The sequence below is a fragment of the Suncus etruscus genome, chromosome 1 (genome assembly GCF_024139225.1).
Source record: "Suncus etruscus isolate mSunEtr1 chromosome 1, mSunEtr1.pri.cur, whole genome shotgun sequence".
NCBI classification, from domain to species: domain Eukaryota; kingdom Metazoa; phylum Chordata; class Mammalia; order Eulipotyphla; family Soricidae; genus Suncus; species Suncus etruscus.
In genome coordinates, this window is record NC_064848.1 from 129419029 (window position 1) to 129443713 (window position 24685).

Genomic DNA, 24685 nt, shown 5'->3' on the forward strand with positions numbered 1-24685 from the left:
CAACTAGTTAGCCACTTGCAACAAAGCAAACTCAGATCCCCAGCTGAGTTTTAATCCATTTTAATCCAAATAGATTAAAGACCTTAACATCAGACCTGAAACCATAAGGTATATAGAACAACACATAGATAAAACACTCCATGACTTGAGACTAAAGGTATGTTTAAGGAGGAAACAGCACTCTCCAAACAAGTGGAATCAGAGATAAACAGATGGGAATATATTAAGCTGAGAAGCTCCTGCACCTCAAAGAAATAATGCCCAGGATACATGAACCACCTACTGAGTGGGAGAAACTATTCACACAATACCCATCAGATAAGGGGCAAATATCCAAAATATACAAGGCACTGACAAAACTTTACAAGAAAAAAAAATGGGAAGAGCAAATGAACAGACACTTTGTAAAAGAAGAAATACAAATAGCCAAAAGGAGAATGAAAAAATGCTCCACATCACTAATCATCAGGGAGATGCAAATCAAAACAACCATGAGGTACCATACCATCTCAGGTCACAGAGATTGGTGCACATCACAAAGAATGAGAACAAGCAGTGCTGGCGGGGATGTGGAGAGAAAGGAACTCTTATTCACTGCTGGTGGGAATGCTGTCTAGTCCAGCCTTTATGGAAAACAATATGGAGATTCCTGCAAAACCTGGAAATTGAGCTCCCATATGATCCAGCTATACCACTTTTAGGGATATATAACCTAGGAACACAAAAAATACAATACAAAAATCTCTTCCTTACACCTAGATTTATTGCAGCACTATTTACAATAGCCAGACTCGAAAAAGGAAGACAACAGAAATTATATTTTAAGTGGTGGACAAAAGAGAGAAGAATAAAAAAAAAATTCTCATTAGTGCCTCCAAAGTGGAAATAGTAGTGTGGAAAGTTGGAATCAATTGATTCACATTATAGAGTCCTTAACAAATACTGGAGGCAAGTCTAGAAAGATTATTTTGCTGCAAACTTATTTAGAAAGAAGTTAGATATTTTGAGGTCTCCTTCATCACACTGTCTATATCAATGACTACCTCTCCCCAGAAACACAGAAATTGTTGTTGAGGTCATATGGTTAATCTATGGAAGAGTAAAAAGGAGTGGGGCCTTGAAATCCAATGAAGATGTAAGGTTCTAATCTATAAACTTTCCCACAAAGATTAAAATGTTTCAATAAAATCAAAATATCAGTGACTTTCTCAATAGAAAGCTGTAAGCAATAAGAGGATAACAGGAGAATTTTTGAAATACTTTTGAAAACATTTTTGAAAATGCTCAGAAAAAGATTATTTCCAGCCTATAATGCTACAAGCATAAAAACTAGCAGGAAAGGACCCAAGAAAAGTCATTGAGAAGTCTGCAGACTTTTAAATTTTATCTCCTAGGTGTGCTTCCTCAGAAAACTCCTGGAAGATGTGCTCCCTAAGTGAGAGATTAAACCACAGAGAAAAATAACTTGTATTATAGAAAACATAGGTCTAAAACAAGAGAGAGGATAAGGAAATCCCAGAACAGTAATCATGAGATATCTCATGAAGGCTATAACTTCACCTTGCCTAGACAGGAGCATTCTTAAACTTACTGAAAACAATTTATTTAACAAATAATCAATAGAAAACATAAATCATTATAATATATAATAAGAAAATTTACACCAGGGGAGTTTACAGTTTAATTAGACATATCTGCATATTTAAAAAGTTATTTACAGGGACTGGGGAATAGCTGAAAGACTGAAGTTCATGCTCTATTTGTGGGTGGTTCAGGTTCAATCATTGGCAATCCATGGTCCAAGCACCTCTGGGAGAAATCTCAAACTTAGAGCTGGGGTTTCCCCAAGAACAGCCTGGTTTGCCTGCCATTTGTTACTAATTAACCCTCCCCACCTCCCAATTCCTAAAGTATTATTTCAGAAAGAAAAGCAAATGCAGTACTTTACCTGATTCAGTTGTCAAGAGCACAAACATCATGTAAACACTACTGAATTAGAATTATATGTTCATCATGTCAAGGTATGATAGGAAATATGTTTAAAGAAGGAAGAATGCTGGTGTTTCACTGCCCATAAGAACACACAGATTATGTTTAAAGCTAAAAACTACCACTATGAGAAGTTATATCACACGTGATACAGTGATATAGAAATAACTTTCAAGGGAATTAACAAACTTAAAAGTAGCTGCCTGTCAGGAATGAAGACTGCTCTTTTTTATAATGACTTCTAGATTCAACTCTTTAAAGTAGGTGTAGAAAAAACTCTGACAAAGATAAACCAAAATAAAAAAAAACAATGGCACCTAGAAACAAGAATTTTAAAGACTGGATATTTGCTAACAGAAATATTTTAATTTTGTATTATATACAAAAAATGATTCAGAAAACATGAAAATAGTTAATAGATCAATTATAAGTCATAAATATTAAAGTAATGAAAGCTTTCTGCTTATGTACCACTCTTCTATTAAATATTGCTTCCATGAGTCAAAATAAAAACTGTAACAAAACTCAAACGTCTACTTAAATGTGATATTTAAACCTCATTAAGAGGTCTCTTTCACTAAAATCTGTTTAAATGTTTGGATCATTCTTGAAATAGTGCTCCATTTGGGGAGTTTATTTTTGTTTTGTGTTGGGCCACACACTATAAAGCTTAGAGTAACTTGTGGTGCCAGAGATTGAACCTGTAGCTTCCAAACCAAGCATAAGCCCAAGCCCTTCAAGACATCACCTGTACCCAAAATATCACCCAATAAAACCACAAAAATTTGCTCACATCTGTACAAGCTGAATATTATCCACAATAGTTCATTTCTGTCAAAATTATAAAGCTTAGCATTCTGTTATGGGGAATTTCATTTGAAACTCAAATGAAAAGAGGATATGTCCTTCTTATTAAGTAGATATATAAATAGACAGACAGATAGATAACAGATAGATCAAAAGATAGGTAGAGAGAGATATAGACAGGTACACCCACATGCATGGTGTCAGGAATTGTGAGAATGCAAAATTGAATTAAATATATTTTAAAATGGGGCCGGGAAGGTGGCGCTAGAGGTAAGGTGTCTGCCTTGCAAGCGCTAGCATAGGACTGACTGTGGTTCGATCCCCCGGTGTCCCATATGGTCCCCCCAAGCCAGGGGCGATTTCTGGCACATAGCCAGGAGTAACCCCTGAGCATCAAACGGGTGTGGCCCTGGCTAAGCGCTCAGAAATTGCCCCTGGCTTGGTGGGACCATATGGGACGCCGGGGGATCGAACCGCGGTCCTTCCATGGCTAGCGCTTGCAAGGCAGACACCTTACCTCTGGCGCCACCTCTCCGGCCCCACATGTATCACATTTTACTCCTCAGAAATATTGATTTTAAATAGAAAAAAATGAATCCAAGTTTATTTAACATGATTGAATCAGTATACAACAGTCATTCTCTTAAAGCACAGGCTCTGGAGTTAAACTTTCTAGATTCAGATCCCTACTCTGCTCTGTAATGTCTGGGTAACAACTAAGCCTTTCTAGGTCTCTTTTTTCTTGTGTACAAAAAGGGCTAATACTAATGCTTATCTCATGAATAGAAAGAACTGAACAAGTAAAGCACATATCATAGAGGCTGGCAAATAGTATATGTAATATTAAGGGTGTAGATGATAGTATTAGCAATGCCTAGCAATTCTCTCAGAATCCAACTCTAAACACAAATGCACAAAAGTATATATGTGCACGTGTTATTCTAGAAAAAAGTATTCCCTAAAATACCCAATGACCCTATTTTTGATATTTTGCCAGTTAAGGAAATAATGCCAACAGTATCAGAATTTTAGGAATGGCAAAAAAGATTTTTTTGTTTTCCATCTACTATGATTAATGAAAGACACACAAATGCTGCTTTTTTGCTCTCAAAATCCTTAACTTATATCAACAGTCATATCTTCCTTATATTTTCTGTTTTAGTTTTTGTGCTCAGGTTATATTTGTGTCTCCATGTTCAGGGATAATCACTATATGTGAGAACCAGGATTAAAATCTAGCATGCAAGGAAAGTAAGTACCTTAAGCTCTGTACTATCTCTCCACCTACTCTAAATTCTCTTTTAAAAGCAATTTTATTAAGTGAGTCAAATAACTCTCTTGGATCTGAAGAGTTTAGCAGAATAGGTAAGGTATTTGCCTTGCATGCACTGATCCTAGTTTTATTCTTGACACGTAATGTCCCAAATGCAGAGACAAGAGTAATCACTAAATACAGAACTAGGATTAAGTTTTGACACATTTTTTTTTTGGGTTTTTGGGTCACACCCAGTGATGGTTGGGGTTAATTCCAGGTCTGTGCTCAGAAATCCCTCCTGGCAGGCACAGGGGACAGTATGGGACACCAGGATTCGAACCACCATCTGTCCTGGATGGGCTGCTTGCAAGGTGAATGCCTTACTGCTGTGCTATCTCTCCAGTCCCCACACATTTTTAAGTCTTATATTAAAATTAACTTTTATTCATATTTTTATAAGGAATCCTGGAATCAAGAAAATTGATGCTTAAAAGATCATTAATATGAACTTTCATAAAAGCAATCATAAATTATTTATTTTCTTTTTCATATCATTACTTCTTTAAAACTAAGAACTGCTGTAAACCTGCTGTGTAGTGTTTGCTTTCATATACAATATTTTAAATATTTTGCATTTAGTTTTGAATATTTATTTCTAAACTTTTATCAAGCTAATGAAAACAAAAAGCAATGTGATGTGCCCTAACAAAGCTAGATGTTATTTGTGTACTCTGGAGAGTATTAAACTTTATAAGTAGTGAGAAATATAGTTAGAGACACAACTAAATTTTAGCATATATTTTAGGAAATATATTCTATTAATATAGAAATTATTTCCACTATATCCAGTTTGATGAAAAAGGATTCTGGAATATATACTATCTGAAAGAGCCATATATTCTTGCTACCCAGCTAACCACAAATAGACAAGTTATTTTCCAAACTCTTTCTACAGAAATGCCAAAAAATTTTTTTGATCTTTGTTCTGAAAACTTTCACACATGTTTTTTCATATTAACAAGACAACCGCATATCCCAGAACCTCTTCAGTAAGGGTATATTCAGGAGAGAAAAGTAAAAATGATAAACACTGTAAAAGATATTGTAATGCTAGTCACTTAATTTACAACAAAAATTCAGATCCTTTTTTACAAACATTACTTACTTGAATTCAGCATAACTTGAAACCAAAAATTAGATTTTCTTATCTTGAAAAATTAATATGATCTGATATTCACCTACCCTCAAAGAAAAAAGGGCTTAAAATATAACATACTTTACTGGGCATTTTCATATTTTCAAATACACTGCCTTTGACTCCTATCTATACATAAACAACACTTTTAATAAACAAGTTTGTTAAATGATAAACTCCAGTCTCTACCCTGTCAAATACTAACTTCTGCAAGATTTCAATGCTAAGTATCTCTATGGCAGTTGTTTATTTTCCCTTTCATGGTGATTGGAGGTCTAGAAATATTATATTACTTATAGTTAGTAAATAAGAGAATTCCAATGCCAAATATTTGTATAAGATAATGGAACAGCAGACGTTCTGTTAAGACTCCACTAAGACTAACTACCATGGGTCCAACAATACTTGCTGCTTAAAAAGACAAACACACAAAATCTGTTGCAGCCCAGTATCATAGCAAAAATAGGTTTGATAATCCTATAGCTCTATTGTTCACCACACTTAATGTCTCTCTATAATTTGTCTTTAAAGGTAATATTAAATAGCCTTCCTTTTAAGAATCAAAAGTAAGGGGCTGGAGAGATAGCATGGAGGTAAGATGTTTGCCTTGCATGCAGAAGGTCATGGGTTCAAATCCCGGCATCCAATATGGTCCAGTGAGCTTGCCAGGAGCAATTTCTGAGCATAGAGCTAGGAGTAACCACTGAGCGCTGCCAGGTGTGACCCAAAAACAAAAAAAAAAAAAACAAAAAAAAAAATCCAAAATAAAATGAGATTAGCGATCACTCTAATTAGGAAAAACTTTAAATGATAAGTCAAGTTGAGAAGAAAATTCTATAACTCCTGAGTTTATACAAGAATTTTACTACAAGCATAAAATTCTTGATTGTGCTACAGTCCTATTTTTATGCTTATTTTGGATTATCTTTTTCTAGTAATACATTAACTTTATTTACTTTTAAATGTTTTCCTGCACTAATAATTCCTGAACTAATTCATTATCAAAGATTCTGGGATACCTGAAGATGTAACTCGATGGTAAAGCATCTGCCTTGAATGGAGGGGTACCAGTTCCAGCCCTGCAGCCCCCCATAAATAGGAGAGTGACTACCACAATTTTTGTGATCTTTGACACCTAAAACTGTGGGTGAGCTCTGGCAAGGCACCAAAAGCTTAAACCATCACAATAAGAGCAACAACAAAGGGGAGAAGAGGAGAAAAACTATGTTAGTACAGTCTAAATTAGTATGTGTATGCTGTTCGTGCTCTTCCCACTACAGACAGTGAAATGTGTCAGGCCAGGATCTGAGGGACTTAGCCAAAGGCTACAAGTTCTCAGAGTCAGTGATCTATCTCAGGAGATGTAACACATTAAGGATGAGGCAATAAAGTAACTGGACATGTTGGACAAGGCACCATGTAATAGTTTCTGCTTCTTTGTAAGCTAGTTCAGTTAAAGTCTGCATGCTCAGCCCTATCTCAAAAGATTTACAGGGTGTTACTGGTCCCTGAAGAGTCTGTCTCTACATATTATTGGGTAATTCCTCAGCATATGAGACAGGGGTCCCTACCACCAGAACGTGAATAGGAAAGTACAAAAAAGCCTTAGAAAGAGCTTTAAGCAATACAGCCGAAAGAACCACCAGAAAATCATGTAAATAATGATAGTCATGTTTTCAACAAAGTTGCCCCACAACAGTAACTAGGGCTAAATGAGAGAAGGAACACTTTGAAATAAAGAGCATGAATCACAGAACGATTTTTAAAGAAATGCACTTTTGTTGCTACAAATATTTGAAGTATTACAATGTAGAAGAGTAGAGTCCTCTAAAGATTTGCTTTTATAAACAGATCGATAATGATGTGAAAGGAACTGTATTCATTACCTGCAGGGAAATGCTGCTAACATGCTTGGAAAGTTTGTTTTCAAACAAACTAAGTGACCCAACTACAATCCTCTGATACTAGTCAATGTTAATAGAATTCTTTCTCCACTAAAACTGGAAACTACTATAGCATTCCATGAAACTACATTTTACTCTTTTACAAGATTCAACTGAACTGTCTCCTGAAGTCTGGCATTCAGTCCCTTGGTGCTAACATAATCTTGCTGTCTGTATTATTATTATTATTCAACTGTAACTAAACAATAAAGCTAACAGAATTTTGTTGACAATGTACATCTGAACATATTCTAAAGCATAAGATATACCTGCCTCACCTGAATACCTACCTATTTGAATTGTTTAGATTGAAGTGAGGGAGAAACTTGATGCTCTAAATGAGGGGTTGGATGGCTCCCTATATTTCCGACAGTTTAAAAAATTTAGTATTCACCAAATGTAAGAACTTAATTAAGTTATTAACTTCATTATTGCAGATTGTTTTGCTTTCATTATTTTGAAAAAAAATGTTAAAAATGAACATTTAAGAATAAATTTATTTTCTTAAATTTATTTTCTATAAAATATTTTATACGAAGAAAATACTACTTAGTTTTTATATCAATCATAAATTAAAGAAGCAAAACTATAAAAAGAAAATGAATAACTTTCATTTATGAATTCTTTATAAAAGTTTAACTTAGTGACCAAAATATGAAAAGAAAATGAATCACTTTTATTTATGAATTCTTTATGAAAGTTTAACTTAGTGACCTATTAAGCATTACTTATGTCTCTGAGTCATAATAAAAATAAAAAACTAAATACAAATTAATTTTACTAGTTGTTTTTTAAATTGCTGGGCCACATATAGCTGTGCTTAGTATTTAATCTTGTTTTTGTAATCAGGGATGACTCCTGTCTGTGCTTTGGAAGACCATGTGAGATGCCAGGGGTCAAACAAAAGGTTGGCTGTGTGCAAAACAGCACCTTATCCCCTCTATGATTTGTCTGACCCCAAGAAGTTTATATGACTAATATGTTAAATTCAAAAGAATATGGAATGGGTCATGGTGATGATACATAAGGTCTATGAAATTCAAGACCCAACTATGACTTAGTTCAGACCCCGTCTGACTTCCATATGCTAGAGTATAATCACTTAAAAGCTTTTCTGCCCCTTCAGTTCCTAATATGGTCATGTATCTCATACTGAATTATATCCATGGATTTTCCATAGGCCACAATATAACATCAGCCCTTTATCTAACAAAGACCTTCCAGGTCTACCATTTTATGCACTTCTTGACATGCACTGGTACCACTGTCATAAGAATTTCTAAGATTTGCCTACATACATCACTGTCTTTTACTCCTGTGTTTTTGCAAATATAGTAATGCTGCTCTAAGACCATTTCCCCAACCTTTCCATCAGAAAACTCTGACATTTTCAATATTTAATTCAAACAAAAACTAGTCTGAGAAATATGCCCAGTCCAAAGTCTCCTGTCCCTCCTTAGCCTATGTTCTCACTTATTGAAAACCTGAACACTGTATTTTTCATTGTTATCTTCTTTGTACCTCCCTTTTTCATCTCCGCATTTCAAGTCTCTATCCGCCCAATTTTTGTTTGTTTGCTTGTTTAAAGTTTTTGGCCACACCCAGTGATACTCAGGGGTGATTACTCCTGGCTCTGTACTCAGAGCTACCCTTGGCAGTGCTCACAAACATAGCTTGTTGGTGTTAAAGGCCAAGAGACTTACCCACTATTATATAACTCAGCCCCCTACTTGATAATTTCTTCAGATTCTGCCTCACAAATTGAGGGGGAAATAATGGAGGGCACCAGGACCATACAGTCATATGAACATTGAGTAGAAATAAAAAATGATCAGACTTAAACACCAAATCCAAAGCCAACTACAACAAAATTGATACACATTCTATAACAAGATAGACACAGAAGGGACCACTTATACTAGCAGCCTGGGGGGGGGGGAAGGAGGGACAATATGGGATGCATGCTGGGAACAGGGGTGAAGGGAGGACAACATTGGTGGTGGGAATGCCCCTGATTCAATGTCACTATGTACCTAAAATACTACTATGAATGACTTGTAATCCACTTTGATCAAAATAAAAATTATTAAAAAAAAAGGGAGAGAGAGATACTTAGTGGCAAATGGGGAAAAAAAGAAACAAAAATAGAAAGTTATCTTAACTTCTTAAGAGCCTAAGTCCTAAAAAATAAGGCAGAAAAGAAAAGTAGAAATGGTTAGATTCTGGGGCAGAAAAACTATGGCAGAAATTTTAGAATTCCTCTGGTAAAAAGGACATCTGTTCAAGAACTTATTTTTTTAAATTGAATGGCTATTAAATGCATTGTCATTAAAAAGAAAGTATATTTAAGTCTTAACTAATATTGTGCAGGTAATTAATTAATCAAAGGTATTATAATAGTAGTGTGGTATAATAAAACTTGCACAGCCTTTAATGCTAGACTACATTTGAATGCTAAAGAAACTACTAGATGGGGCCGGAGAGATAGCATGGAGGTAAGGCATTTGCCTTTCATGCAGGAGGTCATCGATTCGAATCCCAGCATCCCATATGATCCCACGTGCCTGCCAGGAGCAATTTCTGAGCCTGGAGCCAGAAATAACCCCTGAGCACTGCCGGGTGTGACCCAAAAACAAAAAACAAAACAAAACAAAACAAAAAAAAAAGAAACTACTAGATATGCTTTATGGCATCCAACTGCCCATGCTCTGTAAAATATATCTGTCCATGTTATTGCTGCATTTTCTGAAAAAAAAAAAAAAAATAGGGTAAAAAAATACTGTGACTAACACTAAACATGAAGTCAATAATAGGATGGACTCAGGTTATAAAGTATATTATAAATTTTTAATAATAATAAAGATATTAAACATAGTTGATTAATTTTACTTAATTATTTATGACTAGCTACATAATTATAAAATGTATAAATATGTTAGAAAATGTCTTAAACAAAGAGATTGAAGAAAATAAAAGCAATTTGGGTTTGCATGATAATTTTAAATAACAAAATGCTGAATTTAATGTCCTCATGTTCCTGTATTTTATTTATTTGATTATTTTCAAACTGTATCCAGCTTTCTTAAAGATACTTTTCATAAATGTTCAAAGTTTTTAAGGCAAGACATGGGCAGATAATAGTTAAAAGTACATAATAGTTTTCAAACTCCCTTCAATGGACTAGCAAAATCAGAAAGCCACTAGAAAACCCAATGACATCTTCATTTGATGCTGGAACAGGGCAAGTTTAGAATGAAGGTTGACATTTCACATTTTGCATGTTGTTTAACAACTTTTGATAAGCTGACCCTGACTTTCAGAAAATGAAAGAAAAATGGCAGAATGATCAATCTAAAGATTCACAATCTAAAAAAGTGAAGCATTTTTTGTTTGAGGGTTGCCATCTCAGTGGGACCTCTCAGAGTCCAGCCCTAATATCCTGGTAATCACTTTTGGGGAATCCAGGATTAACAAGTCTCTCTGGGTTTAAAGGGAGTCAAGTTTATGCTGAAGGAGGAGAGAGACAGGACATCAAAACTCATTTTAATTTTTCCACACCACAGGCATTGGTTGCCTGTGGAACCAAGAGAAAGGCTCCAAACTGGTGGGTAAAGGAGTTTCTTCCTAGGGCAGTCCAACTTTGGAGACTTTCTGTTAGTGACATATGCCCCTACCCAAACAAACACAACAATGAAGCTGTGTGCTAACAACATAGCTTTAAAAACATTTTTGCATCATTACAAAATTTGATTTATTTCAAAATAAAAATTCCTAATCAGGTTTAATCACTGTGTATTTTAAGAAAGCTTTAAAAATGTCTCCTAACAATCAGCTATACATATAGCATATACAATAAAGAAACAAAAAATGTTCCCCTTTCAAATACAAGGTCCTGGTCTTAAACATGTGAGATGTGTCTTCCTTCATTTCTGACCAGAGCTTTCATTTCTGACTAGATTGTTGGCATTTGAGCAAACATTAACTTCACACTCTGACAAATGACATCGCAGGACTGTGACATTCAGCTGCTGTTGATATTGTAAACATGTCTGTTCAATCTGTTTACATTCCCCCTGAGCTGGCACAGCTTTCTTAATGCCTATGTTAATAGCAAGGTAGAATTGCAATAACAAATGAATTTCATTTAGTTTCCAGCTAAAAGCCTTGGGAAGTACCCTTTAAAGGCTTAAAACCAATTTCCATTTAGCTTTAATTTCTCTTTTAAAGAGAGAAGGAATTTCTGCTACTGAAATTACTTTGAAAGTCATAGCATATTTAAGTTTATTTTCCCAGTCATTTTTGGCTTGTTTTCTCAATATAATTAGAATTTAATTACTTCTAATTTCCTGAGAAATATATAAAAGTTTCTGTTCTGTGACAGTTTCACATCTCTTAAGAAGAGAATTAGAGTAGGGTTGAGAGATTTAGTCAGTAAAAATATAAGATGCCCATTTCAATTCAAGGTTCAGAAAAACAATGAATAAGATACATCTGCATTATGAATACAGCATAAAACAAAATTAAAATATTTTTCTTTATTTACCTAAAACTCAGATTTAATAGGATAGACTGTAATTTATTTGGGAACTTTACATTAGTATGTTTTGATGACATGCTTCTATAATCCAATTAGAAATGTCACATTAATGACCAAGGTTCACCATAAATGCTTTTCTATGGGTGGCCTGTTAGCCTAGGGCATTTTTCTTGTTGCTACTACTGCCACTGTTATTTTGGGGATAGTATTTTGAGGAATGTAAGAGAGTAGATTGATCATAAAGATCTGTTCTGAGGCTCTCATTTCTCTTTATCTGTATCTGAAAAATGCCATTTTGACTTTAGAAGTATCATAATTCAGCTGCCAGATCATTATTAAAAATTATTCAAGAGTTAATGTAATTCTCAGTGATAACAATATATATTTTTTAAAAAAGCTTCCTCAAGCAAATCTGACTTGGATGTCTTACAAATGAAACAAAACCAAATAGATGGACATACACAGATTGAATTGAATGTACTCTGCAAGTTTAAATATTTACATCTTAAATAAAAGTAAGGAACCTCTTTCAAAAATGTTTTAATTAGGATGAAAAACTAAGGGGGAAAAAAGTCCACAAGACTTGCCTTTAAAACACTTACTGAGGACCTAAGTGTCATCTCATTCAGTGTTAGTTTTACCTATTTAATCAAATATTCCTCTGGTAGTCTAAGTCTGTTTTGCAGCCAGGATCCATTATTCTAAGAGCCCACTGACTCCCGTTCAGGGACCATCCTTCATTAAAAATTCTTCCTTATTTCCTACCCATCATTCAATGTAAAATTTATCTAAGATAAATTTTATATATATCCAAGACTAAGTAAATGGTTCAAACTATGAAGTGGTTTGTAGATTTGAGCATATATGTATAAAAAGAAAGACAGATTCAAAACATGAATAGAGTATGTTCAAGTTAGGGATAAAGATCCAAGGAGAAAGAGCTTGACAATGAAAAACACTGACTCAACTCTTCACTACTAACTTCCAATAGATGGAACTCTGAAACTGGTTCACAATAATCAATCTTACATGACTGTTGTCAGGTTTAACAGTAAGAGCATGGGTAAACATTAGACATTGCGATACATGTTTATGAGCACCTAGGAAAAGGCAGAAATTACAGCAAAGTTACTGCAAGTACAATGTTGGGATGGGACTGATATGGTCTAAAAACAGATTTTCCATGTCCAAGCTCTACAAATTAACAAGACAATTACCAAGTCTGTGCCATTTTCTTTGATCTATATTATGGGAATAAAAACAGCACTGATCTATTTGAATTGAGGTGAGACAGTAACTTGAGTAATGCATGTAAAACGCTTCAAGTAAAAAAAATCTTAAAGTAAGTTTAAGTACTTTATTATTTAGCTAATTATCCCTGTCATCATCATCATCATCATCACTTGTTATTACTTCAGAAGGCAGTGTTTCAAGTCTTAATAGACTGGGCTCTATTTAAACAAAAATATTAATAAGGGGTAACAAAGTAAGAGCAGAGAAAAACTGAAGAAAAGGTGTCATATGCTCAGGTGTCATAGCATGCAATTTGATCAAGGAATAAAGCAGCAGGTTGAAAATCTGAAACTGGTTGATGAAGTCTAAACTGCATAACAGTTTAGACTGTGGAGAGATGTTTCCAAATAGGTCATTAGTAAGCCAGAAATTTTCAAGGAATTTGGGAGGGAGGAGTCCCATGACTGTGGCAGCTGTGCTGATTAAGAGAACAGAAGAAGGAAGTTTGGTTAAGAGGCAAGAAGTTTCAGCAAGAAGTCAAGAGAGTCTTTAGCTTGGGTGTTTCAATTGGGAATACAAAAGAGGAAATAAGCTCCAAAGTCTATCTTATCTAATACCTATAAAACTAGAGAATTTTTAATAGAGAGAGAAAAAGAATCTAGCAAGGAAATTGTGCAGCTGATCAGAAGCACATTGTGAGCACCCAGGTCACTAGGAGAGCTGGGCCTGTATCACCGCATTCTTTCCAAGCATCAAAAATTAACCTCTCATGCCAAAGTCTTCATGAGTCACCCTGTCTTAAATAGAAATCAAACTACTTTGTCCTTTGTCACACTTCAGACAAGGAACCCAACAAAATGAACACATGGTTTTCAAATTATGTTTCTAAAAATCTTAGGCTCCATGAAAACAGGCTAACATACCCCATCCCATTTCATAATCCAGGAATCATCCAGAGTTAGACAAGCAGAAGAGAGTGGGAAGAACAGACTGACAATATAAACTGAACATAACTGAAGGAGTATGGTTTTAAAAAGAGATTCCAAGATTTTTTTTAAAAATATAGTAGCTATTCTTAAAATCATCCCCTGTAAAGTCCGTCAGTTGAAAGGTTGAAATTAGAATCCAGATATCTTAAATTGGAGAATAAGACTTAAGCCTCCTCTACCATTCTTCTATCGCTGCATGTCAAGGTGCTGCAAAGAAAGACAGCAAAACATGTTCTGCTTCTCCTTAAAGTGACTTTATTTTCAATAGCATTTTTTGCTTTCCAATTATAGACAATGAAAAGTTATCCAATAAGCCGAGGCATGCATGAACATGGGTCGTTCCTATGAAAGTCAAAGGTTTAGTGCAGCCTCACACTATGATTCTGTTTTTATTACCTTGGGATGGAAGCCAGTCAAGCACTGGGTAGGCAGGAGCTGGCTCCTGAGAGCCAATTTGTGTTCATCTATCCCACACTCTTCATTCAGTGACACCATGTTGGTGACCTGAAATCAACTACACTGGAAGGATTTATCTCATAGGAATCTTCAAATGCCACAGAGTACAACATTTTTTTTTCCACTCAGAGATCCAGCACTGCAGCACACAATTGTAATATTCTGCAACATTACCCTAAGAATTTAATGCAGGCCCAGCATTTAACATGGTTGCAAAGAAAATAATATGGCATGAATACAATTTTAAGGTTCTGATATGTCTATAATAACTTAGTAACAACCTCACCTGCTGGTGCCACTAACACGCAGCATTTTATCCACTCAGTGTACTCCAGAGAAATCCCGAAATAAGCTGTATCATTAATTATGTACATTTCTAAAGGTTAAACAAGGGTTTTCTACTTTTTGAATAAAAGGTAACTCATAGCAGTCTGAATTACACAATTGAATGCTGAACAGAGTGTAAAATATAATCTCATCTAATTCATAAAAAAACTATGATTATATAAAGTGAAGTAATATTTGTTTGACAACCTATGTAAAAGCAGTTGGCAGAATTATAATGTCTGTCTGCTACCTCAGCTTCCATAAAACTTATAAGGGGATTTGTTTTTCAAAAAGGAGAGAAAGAAATGCAGTTTTGCCATGATTTCTTAGCTACAGTCCTGAAAGGCCTTTCTGCGTGGTAATAAAGTCCTGGCAGGATAAAGAGCTCATACTTTCAATTGAAAATGTCAACACACAGTATGAGTGAAAGAATGAAATAATGTACATATTTCAATAACCCACCATTTGTGTCTGGCAAATAAATACTTTGCATTGCAATCATTTCTTATGGAGAGAATGCTTCCCTTCTCACAGGAAGTTGAACAATTACACAGATTAGAGTTACCACTATCACAGTTCACTAAGCACTTAATCTTGTGCACAGATGAAAAAAATAATACATCACTGGTTGGTCTTTTGCAGCAGAGTAAAGAAAAAAAAAGATAGGAACATCATACCCATGCAAGGAGCAAGAGATTTCTTTTCACTGTTCCACAGTAGCCTAACATCCCCACAATGATAAGGAAACAGCAAACTGCAATCATGACTGGATGAACCACGGGAAAATAAGTCAAGATGACCGCTTCCTCTACCCTAAAAGAAGAAGAAACAGATTTAGACATAGTTGTAGATTGTGCTAATTCTCTCCTTCATCTTTTATACAAATATTTTGTCTTTTCAGTTGAAGTAGACTGATATATAAAAGGTTTTGTTTGTGATAAGGGTACATGCATACAATGTTGCAGCATCACACCCTACACCAGAATGTCCATTGCCCTCCACCATTATCTCAAGGTCCCCTCACCCCTAGAACCCTGGACTTCTTATTCTTTTATTTTAATTTATTGTGACCAATGTGAATTGATAAGTCTTCCACAATTATATTTAAGGTACAAAGTGACAGTGAATTAGGGCCATTCCCATTACCAGTGTTGTCCTCCCTCCACCCCTGTTCCCAACATGCCTACCATACCTCCTCACTTTGCTCCCTAGACTGCTACTGTAACCAATCCCTTTTGTATATATCTTAATGTAGATTGGCTTGATTCTGTTGTTGATGACTTTGGTATTGGTGTTTGGGTCTGATCATTTTTTTATATCCATTCATTGTTCATACGACTGTTTGCTCCTGGTATCAACAACTTTTTTTTTTCTTCCCCCTCCATTTATGAGGCAAAACAAGATAAAAAAAAAAAAAGACACCAAACCTTGCAACACTCTCTTTCCCACCCCTTTATTTTTCTCTCTCTTTTTTTTTCCTTTCTCCCAATTTAGCCATTTTAGCTCATGTATTTTTGCTGTCATGTTTCTTGTAGATGCCTGATTATTTACTTTTTTTTCTTTTTCTTCTTTTAAATTGGTATTGATTGCTCCTAGACAGACCCCTCCCTGCATCATTTTTTTCTTTCTTTTTATTCTTTTTTCCTGTTTTCCAACAGAACCACAGGACTAGACTTCGTATTCCCATGCTCAGTTCTGAATACCAGCTCACAGGCTCCTTTGTTTGAACATGTGTTGTTTTATTATTATGTTTCTTTGTATCCCATATATAAATCATTCTCTCTTTCCTTCTGATTAATGTCACTCAGGATGATATTCTCTAATTCTGTCCATCATTGGCAATTTGCACTATTTCCTTTTTATTTAAAGTCAACTAGTATTCCACTGAAGTCATCAATGCTGATAATTATCTGTTGTTTTTATAATTGTTGTATTAGCACCAATTCAATGCTTTCTTTTGTTGTTTGTTTAGGTGGTTTTGTTGTTGTTGTTGTTTTGTTTTGGGCCACACCTGGTGACTCTCAGGGATTACTTCTGGCTATGGCCTCAGAAATTGCTCCAGGCTTGGAAGACCAGATAGGATGCCAGGGGGATTGAACTGTGATCTGACCTAGGTTAGCATGTGTAAGGCAAACGCCCTACCGCTTGCACCACTGCTCCAACCCCATTTTTTTTGTTTAGTTTTTTACAGTAAAAAATGTGGTTGCATTCTGGCCACATTAAAAGTATAAGATAGAAATCCTTCATACAAAGGTTATTTATTGTGGCTGTAACAGTGATTCAAGCGGTAAGTGTCTGCCTTGCACTCACTAGCCTAGGAAAGACCACAGTTCAATCTCCCAGCATCACATATGGTCCCCAAGCTAGGAGTGATTTCTGAGTGCATAGTCAGGAGTAACCCCTGAGTATCATCAGGTGTGACCCCCAAAACCAGAAAAAGAAAGGTTATTTACTATGACAATGACAATGGGATTTTGGTTAATTTACAACTAGACTCTGCTCCCTCCTTTCTATTCTGGGATCCCATATGCTGCACTTTCTTTCTCCTTATCAACTGATTCTCTGATCCTTCTCCAAAATTGTGAAGGTTACCATGTTAAGGGGTCCTCAAACTAAGGCCTGCAGACCACATGCAGCCTTCTGAGGACATTTATCCAGCCTGCAGGCCCACTAGGCCAGGTCAGCTACTGCCTGTCATTTTTCTTTTTTTTTTTTTTACATAAAGACAGTCATCAATGGGAGAGGGGGCGCAGAATTATGGGAATCGATGTCCAGCCTTTGAGTGGTGAGAGGATCTGAACATCGCAGCCCCGAGATTCAGAGGAATCATTTGGGAGGGCCACCTGCATGGTGGCTTGTGGGCAGTGAAGGGTGGAGAGCAGGAAAGAGAGCATGGGAAACAGAGGTACAGTGCAGAGGCAGCTTGGAGGAAGCTGGCAACATTATTAAGAGGTGAGTCCATGGTCACTACCAGAAGGAATAGAAGAAATTGATAAGAAGAACAAATATAGTTAAAGGTAAAAAGAAGGAAACATTGAAAGATGGACATAAGGAAAGGTAGAAAGGAGGAAAGAAGTTATGGTATGAAAAAGGAAAGAAGTAAAGTAGAACAGAAGGAAAGGGGAAAAGCAGGAAAGGTGAAAAGGAAAGGTGAGAAGGAAAGATGTTAAGCTGGATGGGTGGTCACAGAGTGATCTCTGATCTCTAGATGTGCTTCCTGCTTATCTCCCCTGCTGGTAAGTGATAAACAACTGAGGAATAGCAAAACCCAATTTAAAATACAATAAGTGCATCTACAATCAGTTGTATGTTATATGTTGTATAATGTATAAACCCTGGTTTATACAATTGTAATCTATGAACAAAACTGTAGGTGTAATTAACTTTTTCACAGCTTAGGGACTGTGTATTGTAAAAATTATAATAAAAAATTTAACATTTACTATGCTTTTTTGTGTAATTTACAAAAATATAATAGAAGTCGCAGAAGAGATCAAATAGTCTTAAACGAAAGCTCTAGATGTGGTGGGAAAAGTGCATTGAACTGATCATACTATGTGGTATGTCTGCACAATAATCCCTTAAATTCACAAAGTACAAAATTCCTTAAAGGGGCCTAGTCATTAAGGAGGCAGAACACTGCAGATATCAAGTGGTTAATGGCACCTGCACTAGTGTGAGCCTGAGTTAAAAGAGTTTCACTTTGCATTGCAGTCTGTATGTCTTCATTCTGCATTACAGTCTGTTATGTCTCTGTGTTGGCAAAGTTATTGCTAGTATATTGTTGTTGTAGCATTGTGTATATATATAAATGTATATATATGTATAATAATGTATAATATATATTGTTATATATTATATATTATATATATTAATATATATTAATATATAGTATATATATATACTATATATTAATATATGTAATATATTACATGTAATATATATTATATATAATATGTATTATTATTTATATATAAATATATATATATAAAGACAAGGAAGTACCAGAGCTCAATAATGCAGAATGGAAATAGCACCGTGCCTTTCTGACAGATGTAACAGAGCTACTCAAATATTTCAATGTGCAACTTCAAGGAAAGGGAAAGCTCATCTGTGAAATGCAATCACATGTCAAAGCATTTGAAATAAAATGAGACCTCCTTATCAAACAAGTGAAGGAGGAAAACTTCTGCCATCGCCCCACAACTCGAAATCTGTTAGCGGAAAAACCAGTGGTGCATTCCCAAACAAAAAGATGTGTGGATTCATTAGAAATATTACAAAAGTAGTTCCAAATTAAATTTAAAGAGCTTCATCTCCACAAACAGGACATACAGCTTTTCCCTAACCCATTTTCTATTGACATTGAAAATGTGGATACAATTTACCAAATGGAACTGGCTGAACTGCAGAATTGTGACTCTCTGAAATTCAAGTCAAGCACCCTTCTTAATTTTTATGCATCTATCCTGTCTAGAAATATCCTCATTTCAGGAACAATGCACTCAAAATGGCAACCATCTTTGGCAGCACTTATGTCTGTGAACAGACTTTTGCTACAATGAAATATTTGAAATCTCCCACTAGATCAAGACTAATGGTAGCACACTTGCATCATTTGTAACAACTAGCAGTGACAAATATGGAACAGACATTGACCATCTCATTAGCCAAAAGCAGGTCCATAGTTCCCATTGAAATACTGATAAGTTTGTTGATTTAATTTTACTTCATTTTAAATATAATATTTGTTCCCATTTCTTTTCTTTGCTTCAAAATAAGATATATGCAGTGTGCATAGGAATTTGTTTATAATTTTTGTTTTTTACTATAATCTGGCCCTCCAACAGTCCAAGGGACATTGAACTGGCCCCCTGTTTAAAAAGTTTGAGACCTTCTGCTCTATATGATCTTTATATCGAAAGAAAAAGGAAGAAAGAAAACTAATTTTTCTAGAAAATAAATTTCTACTTGTTAATCAGAATCAACATAGTAAAAATAAATCTCAAGATTGTTAAAGTTATATTTGTTTGGTTTTGGTGCCAGGAATTAAACCCACTCTTGAGCAGTGCCCAAGGTCCTATAGAGCTGCACCTGGTAATGCTTGAAGAACAAAGCAGTGTCAGAAATCTAAATGAAGTAAATGGCATCCTAGAAATGCTTTTTAATTCCCATACTATCTTTCAGGACCTTAAGTTACTAAGCTTAAGTTCTTATCAAGCTCCATGTGACATAGATATACATTTTTAAATGGCCTCTGTTAATCCCATGACCATTCAAAGTGGTATATACCACCATTCTTCAACATTTTTATACCAGAGAATTGACACCTGTCCTTCAGGCTTAACAAGGAACAGTAGATGTAACCTAGGCAGTAGACCAATGACCTTACCCTTCCTATTTCACATACTGCCTGTGACCTATGGACCACTGGTTGAAGACAATCCCCATTCAAAGATGTAAAGCATGGAGCAGGAAGTTTTAAAAAATATATTCCTTGATGTCTGGGAAGAAAATTATATTTTGGGGACTGGTTCTTATTATCTCAGACACATAAAAGCAAATTGGTAGTTATTTTCCCAGGAAAAAGTAAATTTAATTCCATTTATTCATAAATAAAACAAAACCAATGAACACTTAGACCAGGTAACCATACTAAAAGTGGTCTTTAAGACATACTTTAGTATTGCACCTTAATGAGAATTTTAGAAAATACAACTGCCTGATATAAGTTTGTCATAGACCCCCAAATCTTTTTAAGCAATTGTAGAAGAGCAGTATCATCTAGACAGCTGAGGGCAAAGTTAGTAAGAAATAAGTATCTACTATCCTGAAGAAAGAAAGAAATCATTAATTATAAAGCTTACCTTGTTTTTGCAGTTAAGGTCAGAACATTATTTAAGTAGTCCCTCATCCACGCAGAAACTGCCAACACACTGATGGACATTAACTGAGGATAAAAGTACAAATTGGTTACTATGAATTCATGTATCTGGTGAAAGAAACCTTACTTAACACAAAAAAGACAGTTAACAGAATGGGAAAAAATCTTTTCACTCGACATATCAGATAAAGGGCTGATATCTAGCACATACAAAGCACTCAGAAAGCAGAGCCCCCCAAAACCAAATAAAGCCATAAAAAATGGGGAGATGAAATGAATAGACACTTCTCTGAGGAAGACAGAAGGATGGCCAACAACAAACACATGAAAATATGCTCACCTTCACTCATCATCAGGGAGATCCAAATCAAGACAACAATGAGGTACCACCTTACACCAGTGAGGATGGTTCACATCAAAAATAATGAGAACAATCTGTGCTGGCGGGGATGCGGTATGAAAGGCACTCTCATCCACTGCTGATGGGAATGCCCCCTAGTCCAACACCTATGGAGAACAGTCTGGAGAGTGCTCAAAGAACTCAGAATTGAGCTGCCATTTGATCCAGCAATTGCTCTCCTAGGTATCTACCCCCAAGTTGGAAGGACATTCATTCCAAAGTATGTATGCACCCCACTAATTATCACAGCACTCAGTATAATAGCCAAGTCCTGGAACCAACCTCGATGTCCAACAATAGATGAATGGATCATTAAGATGTGGTATATATACACAATGGAATACTACATGGCAGTCAGAAATGATACAATCACAGATTTTGCAGCAACGTGGATGGACCTAGAACATATTATGTTAAACGAAGTAAGTCAGAAGACGAAAGATAAACACAGAATGAAGCACTATTCTGAAGCACCTAGAGCATACACCTTATAGACAACTAATACTCAACAACCAAATAACAGGGTTTAACAGGGTAGAAACTCCAAACACTATAATAGTCAACATATACTCTGGAGTAGGGTCCAAAATACAAGAAAAAGGAGCAACACAAACTCTTGACAACACATTATACCAAAAAGAAACCAGCAACAGCAGAAACAGCAGCATTGAGAGAACAGGTATGTAATCAGCCTTCTAATACAAAGACCCATAATAATCCCTTAGAGATCTTATACAGGATCACAGGTAAAGAACACCAAGGGAAATCACTGACTCCAATGGAAACATCTCATAACACTATGTTTTAATGTCTTAATCTTACTATATTTAAAATAACCTCTCAGCTTTTCTATCCACAGGTGTTCTTGGATACAAACGGTGGACAAACTAAGATAGCATCTCGGGGCTCAGTCACGAGATACCATACCCAGCTTACACTATGAGAATGTCCCGAGAAAACTCTTTAACATATCTCTATCTATATTTATATATAAATATAGATATTTATATATAAATATCTATATTTATCTCTAGGTTATACCTTCTTTTAGGATTTGAAGCACGTGACCAGTCAGACCACCGAAGCAGCGATGTACAGACTTATACTACAGGCCCTTCTCATCGAACACATTCAAGCAAACTAGCATTCCCTTGCTATTTTCTCCTCTCTTCTCACTACTTTCTTTTTTATTTTTTCTTTACTTTTCTTCTCTTTTCCTTTTTTCTTTCCTCTTCTCCCTTTCTTTCTAATGTATTTTCTCTTTTCTTCCTTCCTACCCCTTCCATATACTTTCCCCTTTCACCCCTTTGGAAATCCAACTATCCCTTCACCCCTCAATCGCATCCAAACCTCCCACCGTATTAAAATTCTTCACCCTCAGTTCTTAATCCATTAGGCATCAAGACTGACCTCCTACCCCAACGAACCAGTACCCAGCATCCAAGCGAAGGGACACCCAGTCAAACCCACACCTCGTCCCCTGCAAGAAAAGGTAACCAACTCCCCTGCGGACTCATGCTGTGCGTTCCTCCCTACAAACTCCCCGTAATGTGGACTGTTACTTGAAATCGGCCTTAGCTCTAAAAGTATCCCCAATGCAAGAGCTCTTCCAAGACCTCCCTGCCGCAAATCTTTACCAATCTCAAGAAGGTCAGGGGCTGTGATGGAAAGGTGCCTGGGAACCCACACACCACAAGAAAATCCCAAAAGACAATGGGGAAACCTAAACTTTCAACATAAGTATTACACCACCTCCTTACCTGCTTTTCCCCAAAAGTAAAGTAGTCTCTTGCATCACTTTGTTCCTTTAATTACTTTGTTAATTCATTTTTTTTTAAATGTTCGTCCAACATATACATAGGTGAGCACATATATTTTTATTCCTATTTTTATCTTTTTTTGGGTGTGTGACCTGTTTCTGTTTTCTTCTCTGTCCATCCGCAAATGCACCGACAATATAATGTAGGGCCCAGAGAGATAGCACAGCAGCGTTTGCCTTGCAAGCAGCCGATCCAGGACCAAAGGTGATTGGTTCGAATTCAGGTGTCCCACATGGTACCCCGTGCCTGCCAGGAGCTATTTCTGAGCAGACAGCCAGGAGTAACCCCTGAGCACCGCCGGGTGTGACCCAAAAACCAAAAGAAAAAAGAAAAAAAGAAAAACAAGACAATATAATGCAGCACCATTTCTCCCTGCAAAGGCACACTAATAAAAGGGGAAATCCTACATATAAAAACAAGCTCTTATCTACTAGAGATAAGAACTCATACTTGTTTACAATACAGGGATATCTTCCACCTTGAAAATATGTCATGCGGACCCAACTTAGACCCCAAGTGATTAGACACCATCCGTCCAGCCTTGAACCCTGGATCCCAGACATAGAAACAACAACGTTCTTCACAACAGCTACGGGAAACAAATCCCAACCAGGACATCCTTAATACTGCTGGTCCACCAACAAGTGCCAGCTCTAATATGATATCCTGACAATGAGGAAAATGGGAACAACTTGACCTAAGAGCAGGTTATCCTATCTCATCAGCTAATGATGAGACAAAATCAGAAGACTTGTCACCTTTTGGTTGGTCCAAAAGCCAAGATTGCGATTTACAGATGACTGGCTACTAGAACCATGACTGGACTGTATATATCTTGGGACCAAAAAAAAAAAGCCCTAGTCTAGGGTTTGAATTACGACCTGCACAACAACCATGATCCCCACTTCCAAAGGTCTGGCTGAGACAATTGCAACGGAATGGGGCTTCTGGAAACACAATGAAAGACACTATCCTAGGTTACAGCCTAGGATCAGTGCAAAGACCAAGACCACCAACCACAGAAGACGGATTAAAATGACACTGAGGAAATAGAACTTCTAGAACCACAAAGAAAGACTTCATCATAAATCCCACTCCTGGACCTGTGCAGATACTGAGATCTCTAGATACAGAGGTCTGATTTTATCACCCAGGAAGAAGCAGAAGCCTTCCAAACACCACGAAAGCACCTAGAGGAGAGTAAATGAACCTGAATGGAGTCTATAGTTAATCCAATGACAATATACTCCAAGGATGGAAAAACCCCATATCTCTTAGGCCAAGTGAATTCCTTTTCGAATGACCCCAATATTTACTGTGCCATTGCAGGAGAGAAAAAAAGGCAAAAAGCACAAAACATTTTTTATTATATATATATATATACATATATATATATATATATTATTTTTTAATACTCATTTTTTATTATTTTTTATTTTTATTTACCTATCTACTTCTTGTCGATTTCCTTGTTTTGGTGTTATTGAAGTTGTTGTCCCCATTTATATTTATGTTTTTTTCCTTCTTTTCTTTTCTTTCTTTATGTGCCCTGCCATGTTTTTTATCTCAAGACCATGGCTATTTTTGTGGTGCTTATCGTTGTTATTGTTGGAGTGCTTACTGAATATTTGACACTTCTTTTTGTACTATTGGGGTGTTTCACATTATTTTTCTCCTTCGTCTCTCAAACCGATGATGAGAGCCTCTAGAAGGATTTCGCCCATTTTCGGCATATTAGACTTTTACCCCGGTTTATTACTTTTCTCTTCTTCAAACAAAACCACATAACTTGAACTAGCTAGTCCTGCCTCCCAGTTAGAGGGGGAAATAAGGGAGGCACCAAGACCAAA

At 36.0% G+C, this 24685-nt stretch overlaps 1 protein-coding gene across 1 annotated transcript in view; it reads right to left on the minus strand.

Annotated features, from left to right (window-relative positions):
- The window catches only part of TSPAN12 (tetraspanin 12), an 83697-nt gene that overhangs the window by 43863 nt on the left and 15149 nt on the right, over positions 1–24685 (minus strand). The window contains exons 3-4 of the mRNA XM_049771116.1: positions 20599–20681; positions 15409–15544 (exon numbers count right to left, since the gene is read on the minus strand). Of these exons, the coding sequence (XP_049627073.1) occupies positions 15409–15544; positions 20599–20681 (219 nt within the window). The remainder of the gene's footprint in view (positions 1–15408; positions 15545–20598; positions 20682–24685) is intronic.